This window comes from Canis lupus, chromosome 11 (genome assembly GCF_003254725.2).
Source record: "Canis lupus dingo isolate Sandy chromosome 11, ASM325472v2, whole genome shotgun sequence".
Lineage (NCBI taxonomy): Eukaryota > Metazoa > Chordata > Mammalia > Carnivora > Canidae > Canis > Canis lupus.
The window spans coordinates 1,722,375-1,746,005 of record NC_064253.1 but is presented as its reverse complement, the minus strand read 5'-3'; the positions used below and the strand labels follow the sequence as shown (position 1 = coordinate 1,746,005).

Below are 23,631 nucleotides of genomic sequence, written 5' to 3'. Positions count from 1 at the left end.
CTTCCAAATATGCCCCACACCTGGCCACCATTTGCCACTCTGCTGCCACACCCCAGCCCAGCCCACCTTCTTCTTTCAACCCCATCACCTGCCAGCAATTCTCCCTGCTAAGAACCGTGGTGTGTGAGATCCAACAATTAAGTCTAAAGGCAGACCTACACAGAGAGGTTGTGTACATTTGCGTTAAAAGATCTTAATTTAAACCCAAATGTGTTCTCTGTGGCTGTATTTTATTTCTGTTCTACTCCAAATAGGTAAATCATTATTGAAATAAAGAGGGTATAACTGTCCACAAAGCCATTGAAAAGTTTTCTTTTTTAAAAAAATATTTTATTGATTTGAGAGAAAGAGAGGGCATGAGTTGGGGAGGGGGCAGGGGTAGAGGGAGAAGCAGGCTCTCTGCTGAGCAGGGAGTCCTGTGTGGGGCTCAATCCTGGGATTGCAGGATCATGACCTGAGCCAAAGGCAGACACTTAATCAACTGAGCCACCTAGGTGCCCGAAAACCTTTTTGCATTGCTAGGCCGTGCTGAGCTTATTGTAGCACTTAGCCCTCATTGTTAGCTCATCCTGCGCCCCTTCTCCTGGACGCCAGGAGAGTTCCCCTTGGGCTCTAAGAAACAGTTCAGGTGTGACTCCTTAGCAGTGGGGGCTCTCCAGGCTCTGGGCTGGGCTGGGGAGCTAAATCCACCTGCTTTTTGCCCCAGGAAAGGGAATAATGTAACCATTCATTACTTTTCTGTTATGCAAATACTGTGCTAGTCTTGGATTTTTTTCCCCATGAGATAAATTACAAAAGTAGAATTATTGAGTTAAAAGCTATCAAAGAGATCTTTCTAAAACTGACCTTGTTCCAGTTTAGTCTGCGTTCTCCAGAGAAATCAAAGGAGAGATAGGAGAGAGATGATATAGATAGATGATAGATAGCTGGATAGATAATAGATAGATAGATAGATAGATAGATGATAGATAGATAGATTGATGATAGATAGATAGATTTATTATAATGAATTAGCTCCCATGATTACAGAGGCTAAGAAGTCCCAGGATCTGCTGAATGCAAGATCATTGGAGAACCAATGATGTATATTCCATTCCAAATGCAGAAGATAGGCAGAGAGAAAATACTCTCTTCCTCCACATTTTGTTCTATTCAGGCCTCCAACTGATTGGACGAGGCCCACCCACGTTGGGGAGGGCAATCCATGCTACTCAGTCTACTGATTCAGGTAGGAATCTCACCCAGAAGCACTTTCACAGACACATTCAGAGTAATGTTTGCCCAAATATCTGGGTACCTCATGGTGTCATCAAATTGACACATCAGATTAACCATGACATCCCTCCTTAAAATTCTTCAATACCTGCCCCCCTGTCCTGTTCTCTCAGACCTGCAGTATAAACTCCAATCTCCTTGGTCAGCCCTATGGGACCTCCCACTGTATGGCCTCTGCTGGTCTATCCTGCCATTGCTCTCTATCCCAGAAATACTGGATTTCTGTTCCCTCCTTTTTGCTGAACTACTGTTCTCTTTGCTTGTCCAGTTGGCCAAGGCCCACTGATCAGTAGTGAGGGTTCCAACTCATGACTCAGGTCTGTTCATTTCCAGTTAACCTTTCCAACTGTCTGGTCCTGTCTGAGGCCCAGGGTAGGGTGCCAGAGGAAGATGGTATCAGGCACCCTGCTCAGCCATGGGCAAGGGCACAGTTTTGGCTGAGAGGTATGCTGCACATATGTTTCCAGGTCTTCCTATTGATCTGTCTCCTGACCCAGGGCCCCAGGACTCAGTGAAAATGGAGCCATTTTTTGCTGAAGATGCCATGCAGCAGGACATGAACCTCACAGCACGCATGTTGGTGATAAAGGGTGGTGTGATGGGGAATGAGGCCTGCTGTCTTCTGCCGCTGAGCATGAGGCATGGCTTTGCCTGGTGGGGCCCATGGAGGGTAGCTGGAGACAGGCAGGAGGTTTTGTCTTGAGGATGTGTGAGACCCTGTAGGGCACTCCTAAAACACCAGGGAGCACCCGGGGGCATAGACCTTCCAAAAAAGGAAGGGGCAGGAGTGGAGGAGAGATGTGTGTCACTGTGTCTGTGCTTGCAGGAAGACCAGGTGGCCAGCTGGAGTCCCCTGGCTTCTCCACACCCTCAGAAGCAGAGCTGGGGAGGCTGCTGGATTCTGGTAGGCCCAGGTGTCATCCCTGTAAGGTGAGTGTCCCTGGGCAGTGGCTTTGTCCTTCTGAGTCTCTGTTTTGTCACTTGCCAAATGGGATGGTGACAGCGCCTACCCCCTGGGGTTTGTTAGGCTGTGTGTAAAGCCTAACTGGTGGGGGCTTGGCACTTGGCACTTGTGACGGAAGCATTTGAGTTTTAAGGTAAAATGGAGCTTCTAGCTGGGGCACTCCCGGACTATGGCTCTTGACTGCGTTACTCAGCTTCTTGCCACTTTGGCGCATCAATGGGTATGTCAGCTGTTGAAAGAGACTGGGCATTGCTTGGGGGTGCCGATTCCTCAAGAACCTCACATGAGCCTTGCAGTCTTGGGGAAGCGATGGTCTGAGGTCTGATAACTGCCTGAGAGGTCCGAAGCACCGGGGGCTGTGCTGGCAGCTATCAATCCCTGAATTGTTGGGGAAAGGGTTGTCGTCTGTGGTGTTCTCTGGGGCAGCCTTTGAGAACCACCTTGGGATCTTCTGGGGTCCTACCTTGAAGGACTTCTGCAGAGGCCTGGAGGTGGCTAGTTTACTGGGATAAATCTTGGGTCATGATGGAGAAGACCTCACCTCAGGAACTGTTGGGGGGCTGGGCGTGGTGGAGTGTGTCTCCAGTGATTCAGCCATGTGGGGTCATGGGTTTTGGAAAATGAATTGATTTTGAATCTCAGCCCAGGCCCACGGGTCTCTGAAGCAAACCCCAGTCGGGGATGTCTTCAAGAAAGCACGAGAAGAGATCACAGCCATGCCCTTGCCTTGGCCCCCTGCACACAGTGAGGCCACTGGCTGCCCTGGAACCTCGAGGCCCAGCTGCCAGCCTCGTGGCTGAGCTGGGCACCTTCAAAGGCCAGCTGGAGACCCAAAGCCTGGGCCACGTGTCAGGGGTGATGTCACCTGGCACCAAGCCCAGACTTACAGGCACCGTCTTGGCCACCACCCGTCCTGCTGACACTTGCCCACAGGTGTGGGGTCTGCCCTTTATAGCCCCACAGGCCAGCTCCCTCAGTGGTAAGGGCTGAGGCTGGGACAGCAGGAGACAAAGAGGCCTCTGCAGGGGAGGGCCATGAGTCCCAGACGTGATGATGGCAGGGCACTACCCCTGAAGGGCTCTGAAGCTGTACCTGGTGAAGGGACCCCATGATCCTCACCTGCCCAGCGCGGTGGGGGGTGGGGTGGTGAGTACCGGCCTTCCCCGCCGTCCTTCCCACCCACTCTGCTCTGAGCCACTCGGGGCTGGTGGGGAGCAGGCATGGAGATGAGGGTGCAGGTCAGGAATCCCTCCCCAGAGGCTGGGCTTCTGACTGGATTGATGAGGTGGGGCACAGCATGCCGGGGAGTGGGAACAGCATGGACAAATCAGCCTGTGGGTGGTAGGGCCAGCAGTACCCTTTGTGGGCACTGACAAGCTTGAGCGACCTCCCTGTCTCACCGTCACAGCTGCAACTATGGGCATTGCTCTGCTGTCTCCCGTGTGCCCTCCTCACGCTCACTGCGGCCTGGGGGAGGCTGCTGCCATCTTGGGGCTGGGACAGAGCAGGGACTGAGCTGGGCCTTGGCGATGGGGACGCATGGCTCTGGGGAGGCAGATAGGGCTTTGGCTTTGGAGAAAGAGCTGGAACGCTGGGCCAGACAGAGTAGAGTGTCCTATCTCCCTGTGGCTGGGGTAGGAGGTGACATCCTGTGGTGGGAACTGGCTTCTGAGCAAGCCTTCCTGAGCTCCCTCGGCATCAGCCCTGGACCTGCCATAGTGTTTATCCAAGGCCACCAGCTCCTTCTGTGATGCTTGGCTCCCTGCCTCTGACGCGCAGTACCCAGTGTGGCCAGGAGGCAGGGACAGTGCCTGCTGGTGTCTGTAGGAGGTCCTGTCTAGAGCTGCCCCAGGGATGCGAGGGTGCGAGGGGGCCTGTTCGTGGTGGAATGAGGGGAGGAGGTGCTTCTAACCAGCTCCTGGGCCCCAGGGCTCTGTGAGGCCCCAGCAGGAGCTGGATGTGGCATAAGGTGGGGAGAGGGGGGAGCCTGAGCCCAGCTGGAGCCCAGACCCTGCTCCAGCCCCTGCTCCTTCCGCCACTCACCCTCTTGGGGTCTCAGACAGAAAGGGGGTGGGCAGGGTGGGGCAAAGAGCAGATCCTGCTCAACCCTGACATCCTTATGCCTTCTGGGCCTTGCGGAGGTCCTGGGCCCACCAGGCGGAACTCTCTGAGTCAGAGGAGCCTTTCCCTGTCCCTCAGACGGGACCCAAGTTCATGCCACCAGGACAGCCATGTCTGGAACCAAGTGGGGCCCAGGAGCTGGCCAGGGTGGGTCAGCATTCACCGACACACACACACCCCTCTTCCCAGCAGGCATGACCAGGAGACCGGGTATGTATCGTACTCCCTGCCTTCCTGGCTGCGTGACCTGGTCATATGCCGGGTGGGGGCTCAGCAGCTCCATTTCCCATTTACTTCCTGGCCCAGAAACTTGACTCAGTGTATGAGGTTCTGGGGAGGGGGGCAAAGGGAGGAGCCTCATAGTGGGCTCATTAGCCCCATCCCACCCCACCTTAATATCAGAGGTGTCTGGCCACATGCAGGGCTGTGAGTGTCCATTTGCCAGGCCCTGTCAGCACAAGAGTACTGGAGTGGAAATGGCCACCATGTCCCTCTCCTGACCTGAGGCCATGACATTCCCAGGCCTGAGCTTGGGAAACTGCCCTGCATCCTAACAGAAGCCGATCCCAGGCCCATAAGTGAAAAGCAGCTTGGATGTAGATATGCAGGGTATATACCACGTGTTGATACCAACTCAGAAATTTACAATGTACTGTACAGTCATTCTCATGACTCAGATTTGTCCTGTGACCTGTGTCACAGTCGTCACCAGAAAGCTATCCCCTGATACCAGCAGGATCCATAGAGGGGATGAACTGGGCTGCAGGAACCAGCCCATATTGGGGGGCAGGGTAGGGTCCATCAGAAGAATGGCAGGGGCCGCTGGCGTGGTGCCTGCTTGGAGAGGAGGAGGCTCCCAGGCCACCTGGTGACAGACTGGGTGTCAGCCTCTGTGGCACTCATCGCTCAACGTTCTGGGGTGGTGCCATGTCCTTGCCGAGGATGGACAGATGGACCAGCAATGTGACCCCCAGCATCCTGAAGGCAGAGCCCCTGCAGCATGTGCCCCCCACATGTCAGGAGGCCCTGGGCCTGCTGGGGCTGAAATTTTCTGAAAGGTGGAGAAAGCTCTCCTGTGGCATGTGGCTGCTGGGGCGGGCGCCAGGCCATAGGGTCACCATTTGCAAAACAGTGAGGTACCAACACCTCTATTTTCTGCTGGGCCAGCTGAGGCAGGGCTGTGGAAGGTTTTTGCTGACTTCCTCCCCACCTCCTCCTCTTCCTCCTCCTCCTCTGCCACTTCAGCACTTCTCACGTCTTCCCCAAAATAGAAGATCTGCAGATTTAAATATGTCCAGGGTGGTATTTATATTTCTCTCCAGCATGTCACCTGCTAGGCAGGTGACTCCCACCCCAGAGGGGTTCCACACAACCCTCCTGGCTCAGTCCTCAGAGCCCACTGTTGCGAGTCCACGCCAGCCTCCACTCAGCTGTGTTTACAGGCTGCACAAACAGGAGGTGCTGTCTCACATTCTGGCGTAAAAATACAGACTGGGAGTTCCAGGGCCTGGACGCTCATCTTGACAGTCCATAGGGGCAGCCTCCAGCTGTGGGGGTTGGGAGGCCATTACAATCCCAGCCTTCCTCCCATCCCAGGCTTGAGTTCTGCCCTCACCCCGAGGAGCTTGGCTCGGCCTGCCCCCCTCCCTGTGGACCTGGGTATCTGTGAAGCCCCTGGGCCCTGGCCTGGCCCTAAGCGCCCACCCCTCTCCCCTCAGTCCGTCCCCAGTCCTGTCTTGGCTCACGGACTCACCTTAGAGATTTCCACCTCTCTTTTTCTGTTTGGTTCTCTGGGCTCTCACTTTCATAAGAAGCCAAATAAAGACCTGGTCAGGAAGCAAGGTGAAATTACAGTTATGGTCAGCGATGATAGCCTGCTCCACACTCAGCGTCTGACCTGTTTTTTGTTCTTAAATTAAATTAGCTGTGAGTAGACCCACATGCAGTCGTATGAAGCAATTAAGAAAGAGAGGTTGGTGTGCCCTTTCCCTAGTTTCTCCTGACACAGAGAGAACCACTTGCAAAACTATAGCACAAGATCACCAGCAGGATATTGACATTGACACAGTCGGGACACGGAACATCCTCGTCACTGCCTCATGCTGCCCTGGCAAGGGGGCACTTTTCTTAGCCCCTGGCCACCACTAATAGGTTCCCCGTGTGCAGATTCTGTCATTCCGAGAGCGCGATATAAATGGAATCAGTACACAACATTTGGGATGGGCTCTTTTCACTCAGAGTAATCCTCCAGAGGTCACTGAAGCTGTAGTGTGTGTCCATACTTCATCCTTTTTCTTGCTGTAGAGTGTTCCATGGTGTGGATATACCATAGTGCGGTTAGCCACTCACCCGTTGAAGGACATCTGTGTTGTTTCCAGTGTCCAGCTAGAACAAATTAAGCTGCCATAAACATTGGAGCACAGGTTTTCATGTGAACACAAGGATTCGTTTCTCTGGGATAAAGAAATGCCCGAGAGTGCAATTGCTGAGTCAGATAGCAGTTGCATATTTAGTTTTACAAGAAAGTCTAAATAGTTCTACAACCTAAAGATTTTCTGTTGCTTTTATTCTTCCTGAAAGTTGTACAGTTTTACATTTTACATTTGGGTCTATGATTAATTTTGGGTTAATTTTTTGTAGGAGGTGTATGGCTGAGGTTGAGGCTCACTTTTGGCTTACGGATGTTCAAATGCCCCAGCATCATTTATCACAAGATTTATGCTTTAGCTCCGTTGTCAACCATTGGGCATATCTGCGTGGGTCTATTCTTGGGTTCTCTACTCTGTCCTTGCTATGTGAGTCTTCCAACTCATGAACATCATGTCTCTCCATTTTTTTTTAGATCTTTGATTTCTGTCTTTACCATTGTGTAGCTTTTGGCATACAAACCTTGAACATGCTTTGTTAGATTTATACTTATGTATTTCATGTATTTGAGTGATTATATTGAGTGATGGGATTGTATTTTAATTTCAGTGTCAAATATTCAATGTTAGCACATAGAAATACAATAGATTTTTGCATCTTTATTTTGTATTCTTCAACTTGTGCTGAACCCACTTAGTTCTAGGAGTTTTGCAGATGCTTTGGGATTTTTACATTTTCTGCAAATAGGGACAGTACTAATTCTTCCTTTCTGATCTGTCTTTATTTTCTTTTCCTGCCTTATTGCATGGACTAGAACTCTATTACTACCCTGAATAAAAGTGGGGAGAGTAGATATCCTTGCCTTGTTACTGGTCTTTCACCATTAAATATGATGTTAGAGGAAAGATTTTTGTAGATGCGATTTTTCAAGTTGATAAATTCCCCTCTATTCTTATCTTTCTGGGAGTTTTCCCCATGTATAAGTGTTGAAATTTGTCAAAGCTTTTCCTATATCAGTTGATAGAATCGAGTGATTTTTCTCCTTTAACCCGTTAATATGGTGGATCACACTGATTTTCAAATATTGAACTGCTTTGTATCTCTGGAATAAACTCATTTGATAATGGTACGTAAAGAAAGATTTTATTTATTTATTTGAGAGAGAGAGTACAGGAGTGGAGCAGGGGAGGGAGGGCAGAAAAAGAGGGAGAAACACACTCCTCACTAAGCAGGGAGCCTGGTGCAGGGTTTGATCCCAGGACCCTGAAATCATGACCTGAGCTGAAGGCAGACGCTTAACTGGCTGAGCTCTCCAGGCGCCCCTATTTTTTGGTATTGCCAAATTCTATTTGCTAAATTTTGTTAAGGAATTTTTGCATCTATATTCATAAGGGATCTTTGTTGTTACCCCCCCCCTTTTTTTTACTTACTATCTTTGGTTTTGGTATTAGGGTAATAATGACTTAATAAAATGAATTGGGAAGGCCCCTCCTCTTCTATTTTTTTTAAAAAAGATCATGCAGAATCAGTATTAAGTCTTACTTAAATGTTTAATAGAATTCTCTAGTGTAACCATCTGAAGTCAGAGATTTCATTTTTGGGGTGTTTTAGAATTACAAATGTGATTTCCTTAATGGTCATAAGGCAATTCAAATAATCTACTTTGTGTTGAATTTGTGGTAGTTTTTGTTTTTTTAAGGAATTGGTCCATTTCATTCAACTTGTCAAATTAATGTGTATAGAGTTGTTCATTCTATTTCCTTATTAGCCTTCCAATTTTGCAGAGTCTGTAATGATATCCTTCATTTCAGTCTTGATATTAGGTATTTCTGTCTTCTCTTTTTCCTTGTCGAGTTCTTTGTTGTAGAATGGCAGTGTTATAGTTCTTTTCAGAGAATCAGCTTCCTGTGGGCTACCTGAACAGTTTTTAGAATTCCCTTTTGATTTATCTGTAGTAAATTCCCGAAGGATATTTTCACTGAATATAGAATTCTGGGCTGGCAGTTATTTTCTTGCAGGACTTGAAAAATATGCCACTGCCTCTGGCCACCATAGTTTCTGATGAGAAATCTGTCATCCAAATCATTTTGCTCCTATAGGTAAAGTATCATTTCTCTCTCGGTGATTTCAAAATTTGTTTCTTTTTCTTTGGTTTTCAGAAATTTGACTATGATGTATCTTGGTGTGGGTTTCTTTGAATTTATCCTCTTTGGTGTTTACTCAGCTACTTGAATCTGTAGGCATATCTTTTTCAAATCTGGGAACTTTCCTGCCATTACTTCTTAGATGATTTTTTTTCAACTCTGCCTGTTTTCTCCCCTTCCTTCTCAGACTCTGATGACAAGAGTGTTAGATCTTTTGTTGTAGTCCAACAGGTCCCTGAGGCTCTGTTGTTTAGATCCTATAATTTCTATTCTTCTGTCTTCGAGTTCATCAATTCTTTCCTTTGCCCTCTTTGTTCCGATGTTGAGCGCATCTACTCAGTTTTTTATTTCAGTTATGTATTTTTCGGTCTTATAATTTCCATTTGGTTCTTCTTTATACCTTCTGTTTCTTTGCTGATACTTCTTATATTATCATTTGTTTCAGGAAGCCTCAAGGCTGACTTGATTGCTAGGTGGGTCCTGCCAGGGGGAGCCTGGAGCTGAGGTAGGACAGGATTTCTGTCAGAGGCTGTGACAGACCAGTTTGGGCTCAACACAGCTTAGGTCTCTTGCTTTCTCCACTTTTCTCAGGGTAGGAGGGAGAGGAGGAAGAAAGGGTCACTGTAAGATGCTCCTTTCTAAGTACACTTCAGAAAGGCCAGGGTTTTATTTGTATGTTCATAGCCAGATCACTGCTTTGCACACAGTGGGCTCTCTAGAGATACTGTTTGCTGAAAGAGTGAATGAAATGCCCTATCTCACTCCTCTCCCTGACTCAGACCCCACCCCCACCCCTCTTCTAATATGGCTTTGACACATTTTATTGCCCAACTTCTATTGGCTAATGACAGCAATCATCCCAGTGACTAGTGTTGTAGGTTGAATAATGGTCCTCAGAGATATCCAGATCCTAATCCCTGGGACATGTGACTATTACCTGGACATTACCTTCCATGGCCAAAAGGGACCCTGCAGGTGGGATTAAGGATCTAGAATTGGGGAATTATCTGGGATTATCCAGCAGGGCCCTAAATCCCACTGCAAGTGTCCTTCTAAGAGGGAGACAAAGGGAGGCTTGACCACAGGAGAGAGAAGACGATGTGATGGTGGAAGTAGAGGTTGGAATGATGTGCTTTGAAGGTGGAGGAAGGAGTGATGAGCCAAGGCATATGGGCAGGTGGCCACCAGAAGTCATAACAGGCCAGGAAACAACCCTCCCCTCAGAGCCTCCAGAAATAACCAGCTCTGCTGACACCTTGGTTTTAGCCCAGTGGAACGGATTTTGGACTGTAACCTCCATAAGTGTAAGAGGATAAATTACTATTGTTTTGAGCCACCATGTTTGTGGTGATTTGTTATAGGCCCAATAGGAAACTAACACAACTAGTATCAGTCAACACTCAACTGAGTGTTGTCCTATAGGATTTGCCTGTGCCAACTCAAGTAATTTTCACCGTGGCTTAGGAAGTAGGTCCTCTCATTGCCCCACTTTATAGATGCACCAGATGAGGCTTAGAGAGGGTGAGGCACCTATTCAGGGTCACATAGCTTGCTGGGGTGGAAGTAGCCCAGGCTAGTTTATCCATCAAGCTGCTGTGCTCCCAGTTACAGATGAGACCCCCTCCAAAAAGTTCCTTGCTCCAAAACATAAACAATAAAATGGCAAACTTGAAAGTATTAACAATTAAAAGCAAAATCATGAAAATAATCCTTCCCCTAAGTTTTTGTTTTTGGCAGAAAATGTTCTCCTGAGCATGAGTGGGGAATCCCTTTGTAAAATGCCTGCTGTGATGAGGAGGCAGGCCTCCTTTGTGCAGAGCAGGGACCTCCCAGGGTGGGTGGAGGGTCTTGGATCCAGAAGGCAGCTAGCCATGGGGCCTACCCTGGGATGATGAACTTAGGCCCAGATGACCACTTGCTTCCAGTACTTTCTCTTCCTGAAGGGCTCCTGGGGTATGCTTGCTTAACAAGTTCACAAGCAAATGTGTCACATTTGACAAATGATCAGATGGGAATGCTGATTTATTGAAAGGGACAGACATTAATGGCACTCTGGAGAAAAGATACCTCATCTCATTATACATATGCGCACGCACACACACACACACACACACCTGCACACATACCCAGCTGTACAAAGATCCACAGTGAGCCCAGGGCTCCATCTTCCTTATGTGAGCACTGGGAGGGTAGTTCTTATCAACATGCCAGCTTCACCAATGAGGAAGGTGGGTCAGAAAGATGGTTTAGATTTATGAGGCCCAACAGCATCTACGCTATGTTCGAGGGGAAACCTGGCCCTTGGGACCCTTGAGGTCCCAGCGTGCAGCTCCTTGGGCCCTATCCTATGCTCTGGGGGTGGCAACCATCCAGCCAGGGGATGCAGCCTTCTCTGCTCCCTCTCAGATCAAGTAAACACAGGCCTGATGCATCTTGCTCAGAGCAGGAGCCCCAAATGGAGCTATGACTAAGAAACCACCCAAGAGTCCCAGAGCTGGGGGTGACAGAGGCCATGGGACCACCTTACCATCCTCGCTGAAGATGGGAGCGGTGTGCAGGTAGTGAGTGATGCTGGGGTCTTGCTCAAAGGGACACTCTACTTGTTTCCATGTGATGAACTCTCCAACCTGCTTGGCCAGCTCCAGAAATTTCTGCCAGGGTCATAGAGACACAAAATGGGAGCCCCTCAGTGCCTGGAGATCAGCCCCACTCATCTGTCCCACAGAGATCCCTCTGGGGAGGGCAGGGCGAGCACCAGGCAGTAAATGACAGACTCCTCCATTGGGAATGTTGGGTGTTTGCCACATCTCTTCAGTCTCTCTGAGGAATCTGGGGAGAGGGCTAGGTCATCAGCAGGCAGTACATCCAGCTACATGGGAACATTAATTTCTATTTATTTTTGTGATTATCCCTACAAGTTTGTTTATTTAGAGAATGATGCAAAGAAATTTAAATAAATATATTGAAGGAAGATTTAAGCAAATAATATATTTAAGGAAGATTTAAGTAGAATTTTATTTAAGTAAAATTTAAGTAAATGCATTTAAATTTAAAAAAACTGTGCTAATTTAAAAAAGGATTTTATTTAAAATAAATAGCACAAAGTCATGAGTGGGTGGGAACTATACTGTTTGGCATCGTCTGATCAGTCCTGTGGCTGGCTCCAGCTCCTACTGCCCGTGCCCCAAATCTGTGTCCACATGAGCACCACGCAGCCTTGCATTTCATGTCCTGGTCTTGGTTCTGAGGACCCATGCCAGGAGGGCCCCATGCAGGGCTTCCCACACCTAGTGTGTGTAGGCTTTCCTGGAGAGTATGATCCCAGGCTGTCTCATGAAAGCCCAGCCTCTTCCATGTCACCTCCAGTCCAGACTTTCCTGGGGATGCAGCACCCAGTCATCTGCTGGACTGCATGTCCCCTGCTACGCAGGCCCTCAGGGGTAGCCAGGCCTGCAAGTGGCATGTGAAGTCTGCTGCAGGGGTTGGGGGTGGGACTGCAACTGTGTGAGGCCCCACAGCACAGGCAGCTTCAGGCCAAAGGGCCCAGATGTTGGGTGGGAACACTTGCTGGGCCTGCTGTGCACCCGTAGTTGAAGCCCCGTTTTATAGAGGGAGACACTGAGGCCCAGACAGAGCAAGGGGCCAGCCCAGAACTGACTGCCCCGTGGTGGTACTGGAGGCTGGGTGGAGCCAGCACCAGGGCAGGCCAGCCTTCCCAAAGGAAAAGCGCCTCCTCCTTCCACTGTTGTACAGCACGCTTTGACTGCCTGACTCAGTGACCAGTGCTCTCGGGGCTCCCAGGCCCAGAGCTGAGCCCACCAGCCACTCTAAGATGTGTGTGCTGGGTGGTCCCATGAGGTGGGGTCAGCCTGACTTTGCTTCTAAAGAACTAGGGGACCACAGTGCTGGGACCGAGGAATGTCTGGCCCACTGAGCATGGGCCTCCCTCTGTCTGGGAGGTCATGGAGGGCTTCCCGGAGGAGGGGACAGGGAGTAGAAATCTTTCCTTCCCTCTGCCCACTCTGTCTGAACACCTCCTCCTGTGCTCAGCGCCCCTCTGCCTCTGCCCTGGGACCCTGACACATCCGGGGCCCCCGCACCCTACCTCAAAGTTGACATGTCCATTTGGCAGGCGGTTGGCGCAGCCCTCGTTCAGGAAGTAGATGTCTTTGATGAGCAGGCTGAAGAAGGGAATGACAATCTAGGGGGAGGAGGGCCGGTTAGCCTTGGGTCAGTAGGAGGCTCAGGCCCTTGACCCTGGGCCCAGACTGTTTCCTCCTGGGCCCCGAGACTCCAGTGCAGACTGAGCGCATGATGTATATGGTGCCATTCTCCCTGGGGCTGAATGAAAGACGCACGGTCCCAGCATGCCTTGGACATTTCCCCCACTGCCCACTGGGCAAGGCTGTGGCAGTTTGTGCCAGGGATCCACAGACTTGGGCCTCTTGGCTCAAGCACACCGGTAGGAGCACAGGTGCATGCTGAGCCCGCCACTAACTGCATACGGAATGTGAATCGCTTCTTGCAAACTTTTCTGGCCTACCTTTAAAAAAATGTATTTATAAGGATTTGTCATTTTGTGCCTTTCTGGATGCTAAAGATCCAGGCCTGCTGCATTGTGGTGCCCTGCTCTGGTGCCTGAGGGGTCTGACTTTTGAGCTCAGCGGGAGGAAGGCAGGGGCTCTGTGCATCACTGTGGGATGCCTGTTCTGCACGAGCCAACTGGGGGCCCTAGAGAGGGCACACCTGCTGCTGGAAGCTCAGATGAGCCTCAGGGAGCCAGCTGGCTGTATGCTGCTGCCGTGGGTTTACTGTGCCTCCCAAAAACCTATGTTTGAGTCCTCAATGCCATGCCTGTGAAGGGACCTTAGGTGAAAAGGGTCCTGGCAGATGGGATTGAGCTAAGATGAAGTCACACTGGGCATCATGAGCTCTACTGTGGTGGCCAAGGTCCTTGAGAAAGGAGGACAATTTAGGCACACATGAAGGCAGAGGATTGGCCACTGGCCAAGGAATACTGGGACCACCAGAAGCTAGAAGAGGCAAGGAAGGATCTACTTTGAAGGGAGCATGGCCCTGAAAACCCTGATTTTGGCATCTGACCTCCAGAACTGGGAGGGAATACATTTCTGTTGTTCCAAGCCGCCCAGGTTGTGTACTTTGTACGCCGGCCCCACAGACTAACACGTCTGTGGCACCCTTGGGACCAGGTGCCGGGCCCTGACATTTCGGCTCTCCCCATCCCCCATCCAACTTGACAAGGGCTTTGAGGTGAGGACCTGGGCATGACCACATGGCACAGTACAGAGGCATGGATGGCCCATCAGGGCAGGGCAGGTGGGGAACCAAGGTCCCCAGAGTGGCAGGGCCTGGCCCAAGGTCACCCTGCGAGTGAACACTGGGGCCAGGACTGGAGCCAGATTTAGCAGGGAGACCAGCTGCCTGGTTTGTCCAGGCCTGAGGGGGTCCCTGGGATGCAGTTCCAGTGCTCAAACTGGAGTAGTCCCAGGGAAACTGGGACAGACTGGTCCTCTTAGATCTGTCAATTCTGCAGACATTTGCCAGGGCTTCTCCATGCCAGGTGCTGGGGAAAAGGAGGCACATCAGGCCCATCCAGTGTAGCAGGAGAAGGTCACAGAAACCCCACCTACAGAATGAGCCCTGTGCAAAGTCTTGGCCACCTAAAGAGTCTCCCCCCCCCCACACACCCTCATCACAGGGGCATTGGTGGTGGGTCTGAGTGCTTTACTGTGCCAAACCAGACACATTCTCGAGGATCAAGTTTCATTCTCAGCAAGTTCTGGGAAGCAGAGCTCTATTACCCTGCCTGACAGACAAGAAGCCGAGACCCAGAGAGGCTAAGTAAGTCACACGAGCTCACAGAGCAGTAAGTAGCAGGGGCAGGACTAGGACCAGGTGGCTTGGCTCCAGAGCCCCTGTCCTGCCTGTTTCCTCACTGTGCCTGGAGGGAGGGTGGTCTCCCTGCATCTCCCTGACCTGCCCTGGAAGAAAGCACAGAATGCCATGATCTCTTGGCCTCAAAATTTCAGCAGGGGTATCTGGAAACTGTGAGAGCATCTGCAAGCTTGCTTGCTTGCTTCCTTCCACCCACGCATGCATCCATCCTCCAGTCTCCCATACATTTATGAAACACCTTCTGTGAGCCCAGCTGATAGTCCACATCTCTTTGGAAGTTAGAGGAGGATGCAGTGAAATGAAATGCACAGCTCTGTAAATCATCCACCTCTAGCCACAGACCTAAACTATGGCATCCTTGTACCCCAGATCTGGAAGGGGGCTCAGCGTGCAGGAACAGGACATCCCAGTCTGCCCCACAGACACTGGCCAGCACAGATGGAAGAAAAACTAGTGTCATAGCTGACATCTCAGACCAAGGCTGCAGCCAGCTCCTCCACTTCACAGTCCAACTCCTGGGCCATAGGCCAGTAGCTCTGTGACTGCCACACACACCTGTACTCTGGGAATGGTAGGCAGCCTGGTGGTGTGCTGGAGGGGCTAAAGCCTGATTCCCGGCTCTGCTGCCTACTTGCTGTGTGATTGGACAAGTGAGATATCCTCTCTGAGACTCAATCTGTGAAATGGCACTGCTAGACTCCACCCTGTAAGTCGTCATCAGAATTAAATGCAGGGAGGTGGGCGGGGGGAACAGAGTCAAGTGGCTCTCAGGTGGTAGGTGCTCAGTAAAGCAAGGTCTCTTTCCCTGCTGCTCTGGTTTCCTAGCTTCCTGGCTCCGAGGGACAGGCTCACCTGTCCTGGATTTTGAGGTCTTGCCTTACTGAATGCTGCTCCCCAGCATCAACCCTCCTCAGAGCCAGAGTTGCTGAAAGGCTCACAGCCTGACCAGGACAGGCCAGTTGGATGAGACGTGGCCATCCATGTGGCCAGGGTGTGTGTACAACACCCCTGCTGGGAGGGGGGTGTAGGGCTGGAAGATGTTCCCGGGGGCACAAGGATGCATTCTTGGCCTGCTTCCCAAGCCTAACCACTGGTACCCATCCTATCCAATTCCAGAATGACTTTCAATTTCAAGAGGAGCAGCTTGTTCCGGTACCCCTCAAGCTGGAAACAGAGCTGCACAAATCATGGCAGAGACCTAATTCCAATACTCCTGCCAAGAGATCAGGCAGGAAAGGCACAGCAAGTGCCTGGCGTTTCCTTTCTATGGAGATGACAACTATAATCATCAGGCTGGTACCAGGTCTTAAGCCAGAGGCTCACTGCAACCAAGGCCCAGTTTCCTGTGTGGAGGCCACCAGAAGAATTTGGGAGACAAATAAAATTGATTAGGGTCAGCAAAGCCCCCTTCTCCCCCCAACCAAGTGCAAATGTTTAAGAACAGAACCTGTGAAAAGGCAGTTTTAGTGAGTGAGAAGTTTGGTTCACTCTTTGCCATACATGTGAATGTGATCTGAGGCTACATCAATGAAGGTATTGCATTTAAAATGAGAAGGTGTAAGTCCCTATATATTGGAAACAATTTGATCTGAAACAGAGGGACCCTGACAAGTGAAACTGTTCAGGAACCAAAGAGATCCAAGTGCGGAGGGGATTGGAGACTGGAGTACAGCGGGGCAGGCCTGGGCTGTTGGCTTTGGAGGGAAGAGGGGACCTGGGGGTACTTAAGGACTGGTGGGTAGAAGAGGGAGCAGCCAGGGGGTGCCTGAGTGGCTCAGCTGGCTGAGCATCTGACTCTTGATTTCGGCTCAAGTCATGATCTCAGGGTCGTGAGATTGAGGCCCACATTGGTCTCTGCTCATCTAGGAGTCTGCTTGAGAGTCTCTCTCTCTCTCTGCCCTTCCCCCTGCTGTGTTTGCATTCTCTTTCAGTAAATAAATATCTTAAAAAAAAAAAAAAAAGAAGAGGGAGGAGCCTCACTTGGCATGACCCTCCAGAGAGGATAACCCCAGCCTGAAGTACTTCCCCCCAGGAAGTACTTCCTATCAGTTAGAGCTGCTTGGGCATGGGTAATCTGTTCTGTGAGGTGGTGAGTCCCGCATTTTGGAGGCATCCAGGGAACATGGCCGTCTACATAGATACTGCAGAACGGCAGGGGGTTGAGCCACCAGCTAGGCTCTCTGATGCAGCCCACCTGGGCCAAGGTGGGGAGTAGGGAGGAGCTCTGAAGGCCATTCCAGCCTCTGACCTACCTTCTCTCGGCTGCTGTGGGCTGTCAGGGAGCGGTGGGCCGCTCCTCGCAGGGCTGTTCTGTAGTTGCAGAAGTTCCCTGTTGGGTCCATCTGGTGCTAGAAAGAGACAGGAAGGCAGTAGGGGAGCTGTGTCCTAGGGTCGGCCAGTGCCAGCTGGCAGCCCGGTGGCCCTTGCTCACCTCGAGGATGAAAAACTTGGCCGTCTTCACTTTGGCCCAGGTCTTCTTCAGCCTGGAGACAGGGCTCATGTTCATGCCGGCTGGAAGAGGGAGGGTGGGGCTGGGGGGGCATCTCCAGGTGTCACAGGCTGCTTACTCCCTGGGGCAGGGGGACTGGGGGGTGGCCCCAGCAGGATGAGCCTGCCACAGATGGCAGGACGGTGGGTGGGCAGGTGCTGGTGGCCACTGTGTCCGGGTGAGCCTGGCTTCTGTGCAGGCCCCTGTCCCACTCCCCGCGACACTGGCCCTGCACCCTGACCAAGCTCTGTTTTGGGTCCCCACTCTCCCTGGATCTGGGGACATATGGCCAAGCGCCCCCGAAGCTCCCCAAGGAGGCTAAACTTGCCTCAAAGGGGCACCTCTCCGGGACCTCGGGGGGCAAGGGAATGTGCTCCTAACTGCACCCACCCTGCCCAGAGGAGTGCCCAGGCTTCCGCCCCGCCCCTCGCCCATATGTGCCAGCACCGGCCTCTAGGGGGCGCTCCTAGCAGGGGCCTGGCCAGCCTACTCACAGATGATGGCCATCAGAGAGTTGAAGTTGCCAATGTTGAAACACTCTCGGGCCACATCGATGAAGAACTCCACCACCTGGGCCCTCTGCTTCTTCTTGGCCGGCTGGGGACAGGGCACGGGAGCTTCAGTTCTGACACGTCCCCACCTTGACCTTAGGCCAGTCTCTCAGCGACATTCAGGTCCAGCTCCAGCACCTTCCATGGCTCCCTCGCCCGCCCCCCCAGCATCAAGCTGGCTCTCCCCACACTGGGGCCACACACTGACCCAGGTCCCATCCCAGGAGCAGCCCTGTCACTGTTTTCTGTTAAATGACTGCATGACTTCGCCTCCAGCTTACGGCTAAGTGATTGGGACTTTGACTTCTCTGGGGGCTCCAAACAATCTCTATCATCCCCCCAGCCATCCTGGAGAAGCACTACCCAACTCCAGGGAAGGCTCAGCCCAGCTTTGCCCAAGTAAAGCCCCATCTGAGCTGTCAGGCCAGACATGGAAATGCAGGAAGTAGGGGGGCCTGAGAACCCTATCTTCTGTTCTCCCCATACAGATTTAGCTTGCCCGACTTATGTGCAGCAGTGGTCTTTACCAAGAAGCATGAGACATGCTGCCTGAACCACCTTCAGAAAGCCTCCCTCCTGAGGTCCTTCCTGTCCCTCCCAGGCAGCCTATGCGGTGTCAGTGATGGCTGAGCAAGGAGGGGGATAGAGGCCAAGCATTTCAGCCCGCTGTGGGTGCTCAGCCCAAGGCTGAGGCACCGCAGACCAGCTTCTCCTTCTGAGCCTTCCTGCCCCTTTCTCTGTTCTCCCAATTTCTATCTCAGCATTTGCTCCTGGAGAGCTCCACCTGGCACCTAAGTTGCTTCCAATCATTCCCTGATAAAAGTGCCCTAGGGCTTCACCTGATGGTGAGAGGGGCTTGGAGGAGGATCCCTGCACTCTAAGGAAGTGAAGAGAGCAAACAGGGTCTCGTCCTAAGGGACCATGACTTGTGACTCGTGCATCTGGCTTGGTGTTGACAAGTCTTCCTGATTTCTGGGAGAAGCTGGAAACCTGGACTTTACATGTACAATCTCCCAAAGGAGATTAAAGGTTGGGTCATTTCTATTCTAAATCCTGAGAGAGGCAAACACAGCATGGCTGCTGGCCGGGCCCACCCAAGGCAGACAGGCACAGATGGAGGGAGCAGAGCCACTTGGCAGAGCAGTAAACTGCCTCTTACACCTTCGGCAAGTGGTCTCTGGCACTCTCTGTCAGAGTCCAGGGGATCTGTGCCAGGCTCTACCCAGAGGGAAATGTCATTGCATGCAAGCTGGGTGACACCTGGTGTCCCAGAGAGGTGCTCAGCTTGATCTTGGGCACCTCTCTCTTGATCTTGGAAACAGACAGGCTTCTGGTTCTGGTTCCCTCCAAGGGGCCTGCCCCCAACCCCTGCCACCTTTGGCTATGCTAGATCATGTCCCTGGCCTCCTTTGGCTGTGCCAGGTCATGTCCCACCCCCCCAGCTTTTTACACACCATGCAGATCTCAGTTGCCACGAGGTAGCACAATCTGTTGAACCATTTCACATAAGCCTCCAGATTAGTAGTCTTCTCACTGAAACAAGGCTAGGAAAGATGCAAGGACCATACTCAGTCTCTCTGTCAACTTTTGGAATGAAATCAGTTTGTTGTTATTATAGATAATCCAGAAAATGCTGGAACCTTAAAACCATTTACAAATATCAATGATTTGATGTATATCCTTTCAGTCTTTTTTTCTATACATTCAAAGACATAATTTAATATGATATACATAATATGTAATTGCATATGTATATATATACCCCACACACAGTTGATTATCATTATTCATAGATTCTGTATTTGTGAATATGTCTGCTTGCTAAAAATATATTTGTAACCTCAAATCACTATTCCTGTCACTTTCACTGTCATTCATGGATATGTGCAGGGTGGCAAAAAAAATCTGAGTCACCCAAAGTGACTGTGTGTTCCCAGCTGAGGTTGAGCTAAGTGACAACCTGGCTTCTTGTATTAGCTCCCATACTGTGAACAAGTCTTTCTTTTTCTTGTGGTCTATTCAGTGCGATGGTGAGTTCCCTGCTTAAAGCGCTCCAAGCACTAGCACTAAAGCTTCTAAGCATTTGAAGGCTGTGATGTGCCCTAAGGAGAAAATATGTGTTAGATAAGCTTCACTCAGACATGAATCATGGCACTGCTGGCTATGAGTTCAATGTTATTGGAAGAACAATATATATTAAATAAGGTGTTTTTCAGCCAAACACACACACAATGCAAGGCTATGTATGGACTGGTTGATGTAAATGTGGTGTGAGGCTTGCAAGGGATCCAACCCTGTATTTCCCTTGGGAGCAGTGGTATTTACTGCAGTGGTATGTTCATGATGATATCATGGGATATAATCATGTTAAATAACAAGAGTCAACTGTATGTGGGCCTCTTTCTATCTATATATAATTATATATATATTTCCATATTTTTCCACATGAACTTTTTCATGCCATAAAATATCCCTTGGAAATATAATTTTTCAATTGAGGTAAAATATTCAACTGCAGGGGCACATAGGTGGCTCAGTGGTTGAGCCTCTGGTTGTGATCCCAGGGGGATCATGATCACGAAGGTTATGAGACCTTCTGCTCAGGCCATGATCCCAGACTCCTGGGATGAAGTCCCACATCAGGCTTCCCACAGGAAGCCTGCTTCTCCCTCTGCCTATGTCTCTTATGAATAAATTAAAATATTTTTAAAAATTCAACTGCATAAATGCACCACCGTTTAAAAGATTCAACTCAAGTTGACTTCAATATCCACATTGAAATTGTCAGTGTGACCTTCGATAAGTAGAGGGGAAAATGTAACAGGGGATCTATTAATCCAAAAGAAGTACAGGAAGGAGAGAAAAGACAGGGAAGAGGTGGGAAGACAAGTGAAGGATGCACAGAAGGTGGTAAAACTGAACCCATATAAGTCGGTAATTACAGTTGCTATAATTTTAAAACTCCAGCTGCTTGCTATTTTCAAGTAGTGGGGCACACCCCAAGCCCAAGGATATAGGTAAAAAAATTGAAAAATATATATGATGAATATCACATAGCTATACTAATATTAGACAAAATAGATTTTAAGGCAAAAAAAGACTCTAAGGCAAAAAGCACCAGAGTAGATTCAAGGGTAACTGCATAATGATAAAAGATTTGATTAATCAAGAATATGTCACAAATCTAAACTTGCTTGTGCCTAACAACATAGCCTCAAAATATGGAGGCAAATATAGTCAGAAGGGTAAACTCCTTTGTAGGAAGAAATCAAATCTTATTGCCACAGTGGGAGATTTTAACATAATATCAGCAATGCATAGACTATGGGGATTAAAAAAACAGTTATAAATTTAAGCAACACAATTTACGTAGTTGAGTTAATGAACAAGTCTGGAAGCCTGCCTGCACTCAATCATATGAGAATGTGTATTCTTTTCAAATAGAAAACTAAAAACACATTTAAAAATAATCTATGGGTCAAAGATAAAGTCACCAAGGAAATGAAAATGAGAATGCTGAAAGACAAAATTTGGAGGCTGAAAATAAAAAATACATTTAGAAAGAAACGAATAGTCTTTCATACTTTTATTAGGACAGAAGAAAGGATAAAAACAGGCTGAACATCCAACATAAAAAATTAGAAAAATAATAACAAAGAAAGAATCCAAAGAAAGCAGATGATAGGAAATAATAAAGATTTACTCTATGTGTTGCATCTTTCTTCACTATTTCATTTTTTTTCTCTATAGAGTCAATGAAGCCAGAAACTCTTTATTTGAAGAGACTACTGAAACTGATGAATGGGGCGGCCTGGGTGGCTCAGCGGTTTAGCGCCGTCTTCAGCCCAGGGCCTGATCTTGGAGACCCAGGATCGAGTCCCACGTCAGTCTCCCTGTGTGGAGCCTGCTTCTCCCTCTACTTATGTCTCTGCCTCTCTCTCTCATGAATAAATGAATAAAATCTTAAAAAAAAAAAACCCTGATGCATGCTTAGTAAGATTGATGAAGAAATGGAGAGATAAATATAAAGATTAGTTGTGAATATGAGTGTGAAAGATTGAAAAGATAACTAGAGAATATTGTGAATAACTTTGTGTCTATAAATGTGAAAAGTTAGGAGGACTGAGTCAACTTTCTGGAAAAATATAAATTAAACAGAGTAAAGAAGAAATAGAAAGCCTAAATAGTCCTAAAATTACTAAAACAAGGAAAATCTTGAACAGCTACATAAAAGTCTTCCCTAAAAGGAAATACTAGACTCAGATGGTTTCACTAGCAAATTCTACCAAATGGTCCAGGAACACAGAACAGAGAACAGGGAGAGAGAAAACAAAGACTAGACAAGAACGGGAACAGAAAGGAAACTGACAAGTCAATCACATGATTATAGTTGCAGAAATCCTAAATAAAATAAGAGCAAATTGAGCCTAAGGGTGTACAAAAAAGATAATGATCACAACTCAGTTTCATTTTTTTCCAAAAATGCCAGGTTGGTTTGACATTGAAAAAGAAAAAAAACCAACTAATACATTAGATCTCCCCTTATCCATGGTTTGTTGTCTGTGGTTTCAATTACCTGGCATAAACCATGGTCCAGAAGCAAGATGATCACTAGTAGTCTAATACTACATCACACTGCCTATGGCTTTCACCTCACCTCATCTCATCACATAGGCATCTTATCATCTCATATCATCACAGGGAGAAGGGTTAGTACAATGTAATAAGATATTTTGAGAGAGGGGGGCCACACTCACATAACTTTTATTAGAGTATACTGTTATAATTGTTCTTTTTGGTTTTTAGTTATTGTTGTTAATCTCTTAGTGTGCCTGATTCATAAGTGTTATCATAACATGTGTAGTAAAAAATGTAGTATATATAGGGTTCAGTGCCATCCATGATTTCAGGCATCCACTGGGGGTTTTGGAACATATACCCCACAGATAAAGAGGGGGACTCCTGTATAAAATAATCACGTAACAGTTTGAAAGGGAAGAGAACATAAGGTTAATGGACTCAGACAAAATAGTTGATAAAATGCAATAATCATTCATGATAAGAATTCTCAGCAAAGTAGGACCATAGGACTTCCTTGAGCTGATAAATGTCATTGAAAAAAAATCTCAGAGCAAACATCATACTCTATTGTGACATGTAAAAATATTCTGTTTAAAATCAAGACAAAAGGGGCAACTGGGTGGCTCAGTGGTTGAGCATCTGCCTTTGACTCTGCCTGTGATCCCGGGGTCCTGGGATCAAGTCCTGTATCAAGCCCCATGCAGGGAGCCTATTTCTCCTTCTGCCTATGTCTCTGCCTTTCTCTCTCTGTCTCTCATGAATGAATAAATAATATCTTAAAATAAAATAAAGACAAAAGAAGGATGTCAGTTAGCAACACTTCTTAAATATTTTGCCAGGGGTGCTAGTTAGCACAATGAGCAAGAAAAACAAATTTGGTCAGACTTAGCGGGATTATTCTGCAACAACTAATAATCCTAATGTTTCAGAGATGTACAACATGGGACCCATATGTTATTCATGTCCATCTCATATCAGTGGAGGATTCTTTGTATGACTACACTAAAAATAAAAAGAATAAGGATTGGGAAGGAAGGAAAAAACTGTCTCTATTCTTGGATGATGTAACTGTATATGTGAAAAACACCAAAGAATTAAGAAAAACTATGAGGGGGATCCCTGGGTGGCGCAGCGGTTTGGCGCCTGCCTTTGGCCCAAGGCGCGATCCTGGAGACCCGGGATCGAATCCCACGTCGGGCTCCCGGTGCCTGGAGCCTGCTTCTC

General features: G+C 48.8%; 1 protein-coding gene across 19 annotated transcripts in view; it reads right to left on the bottom strand.

Annotated features, from left to right (window-relative positions):
* Positions 1–4,963: 4,963 nt before the first annotated feature.
* RASGEF1C (RasGEF domain family member 1C) overlaps positions 4,964–23,631 on the bottom strand; it is an 80,444-nt gene continuing 61,776 nt past the window's right edge. For 16 of the 19 annotated variants that reach the window (XM_025446631.3, XM_049116464.1, XM_049116470.1 and 13 more), the window contains 8 exons: positions 19,281–19,370; positions 17,770–17,872; positions 17,219–17,298; positions 17,040–17,135; positions 12,977–13,072; positions 11,399–11,522; positions 6,114–6,186; positions 5,644–5,907 (listed from right to left, as the gene is read on the bottom strand). In XM_025446631.3, the coding sequence (XP_025302416.1) occupies positions 5,787–5,907; positions 6,114–6,186; positions 11,399–11,522; positions 12,977–13,072; positions 17,040–17,135; positions 17,219–17,298; positions 17,770–17,872; positions 19,281–19,370 (783 nt within the window). In that variant the 3' untranslated portion in view covers positions 5,644–5,786. The other 3 variants (XM_025446646.3, XM_025446647.3, XM_025446648.3) reach the window with 3 other exon arrangements.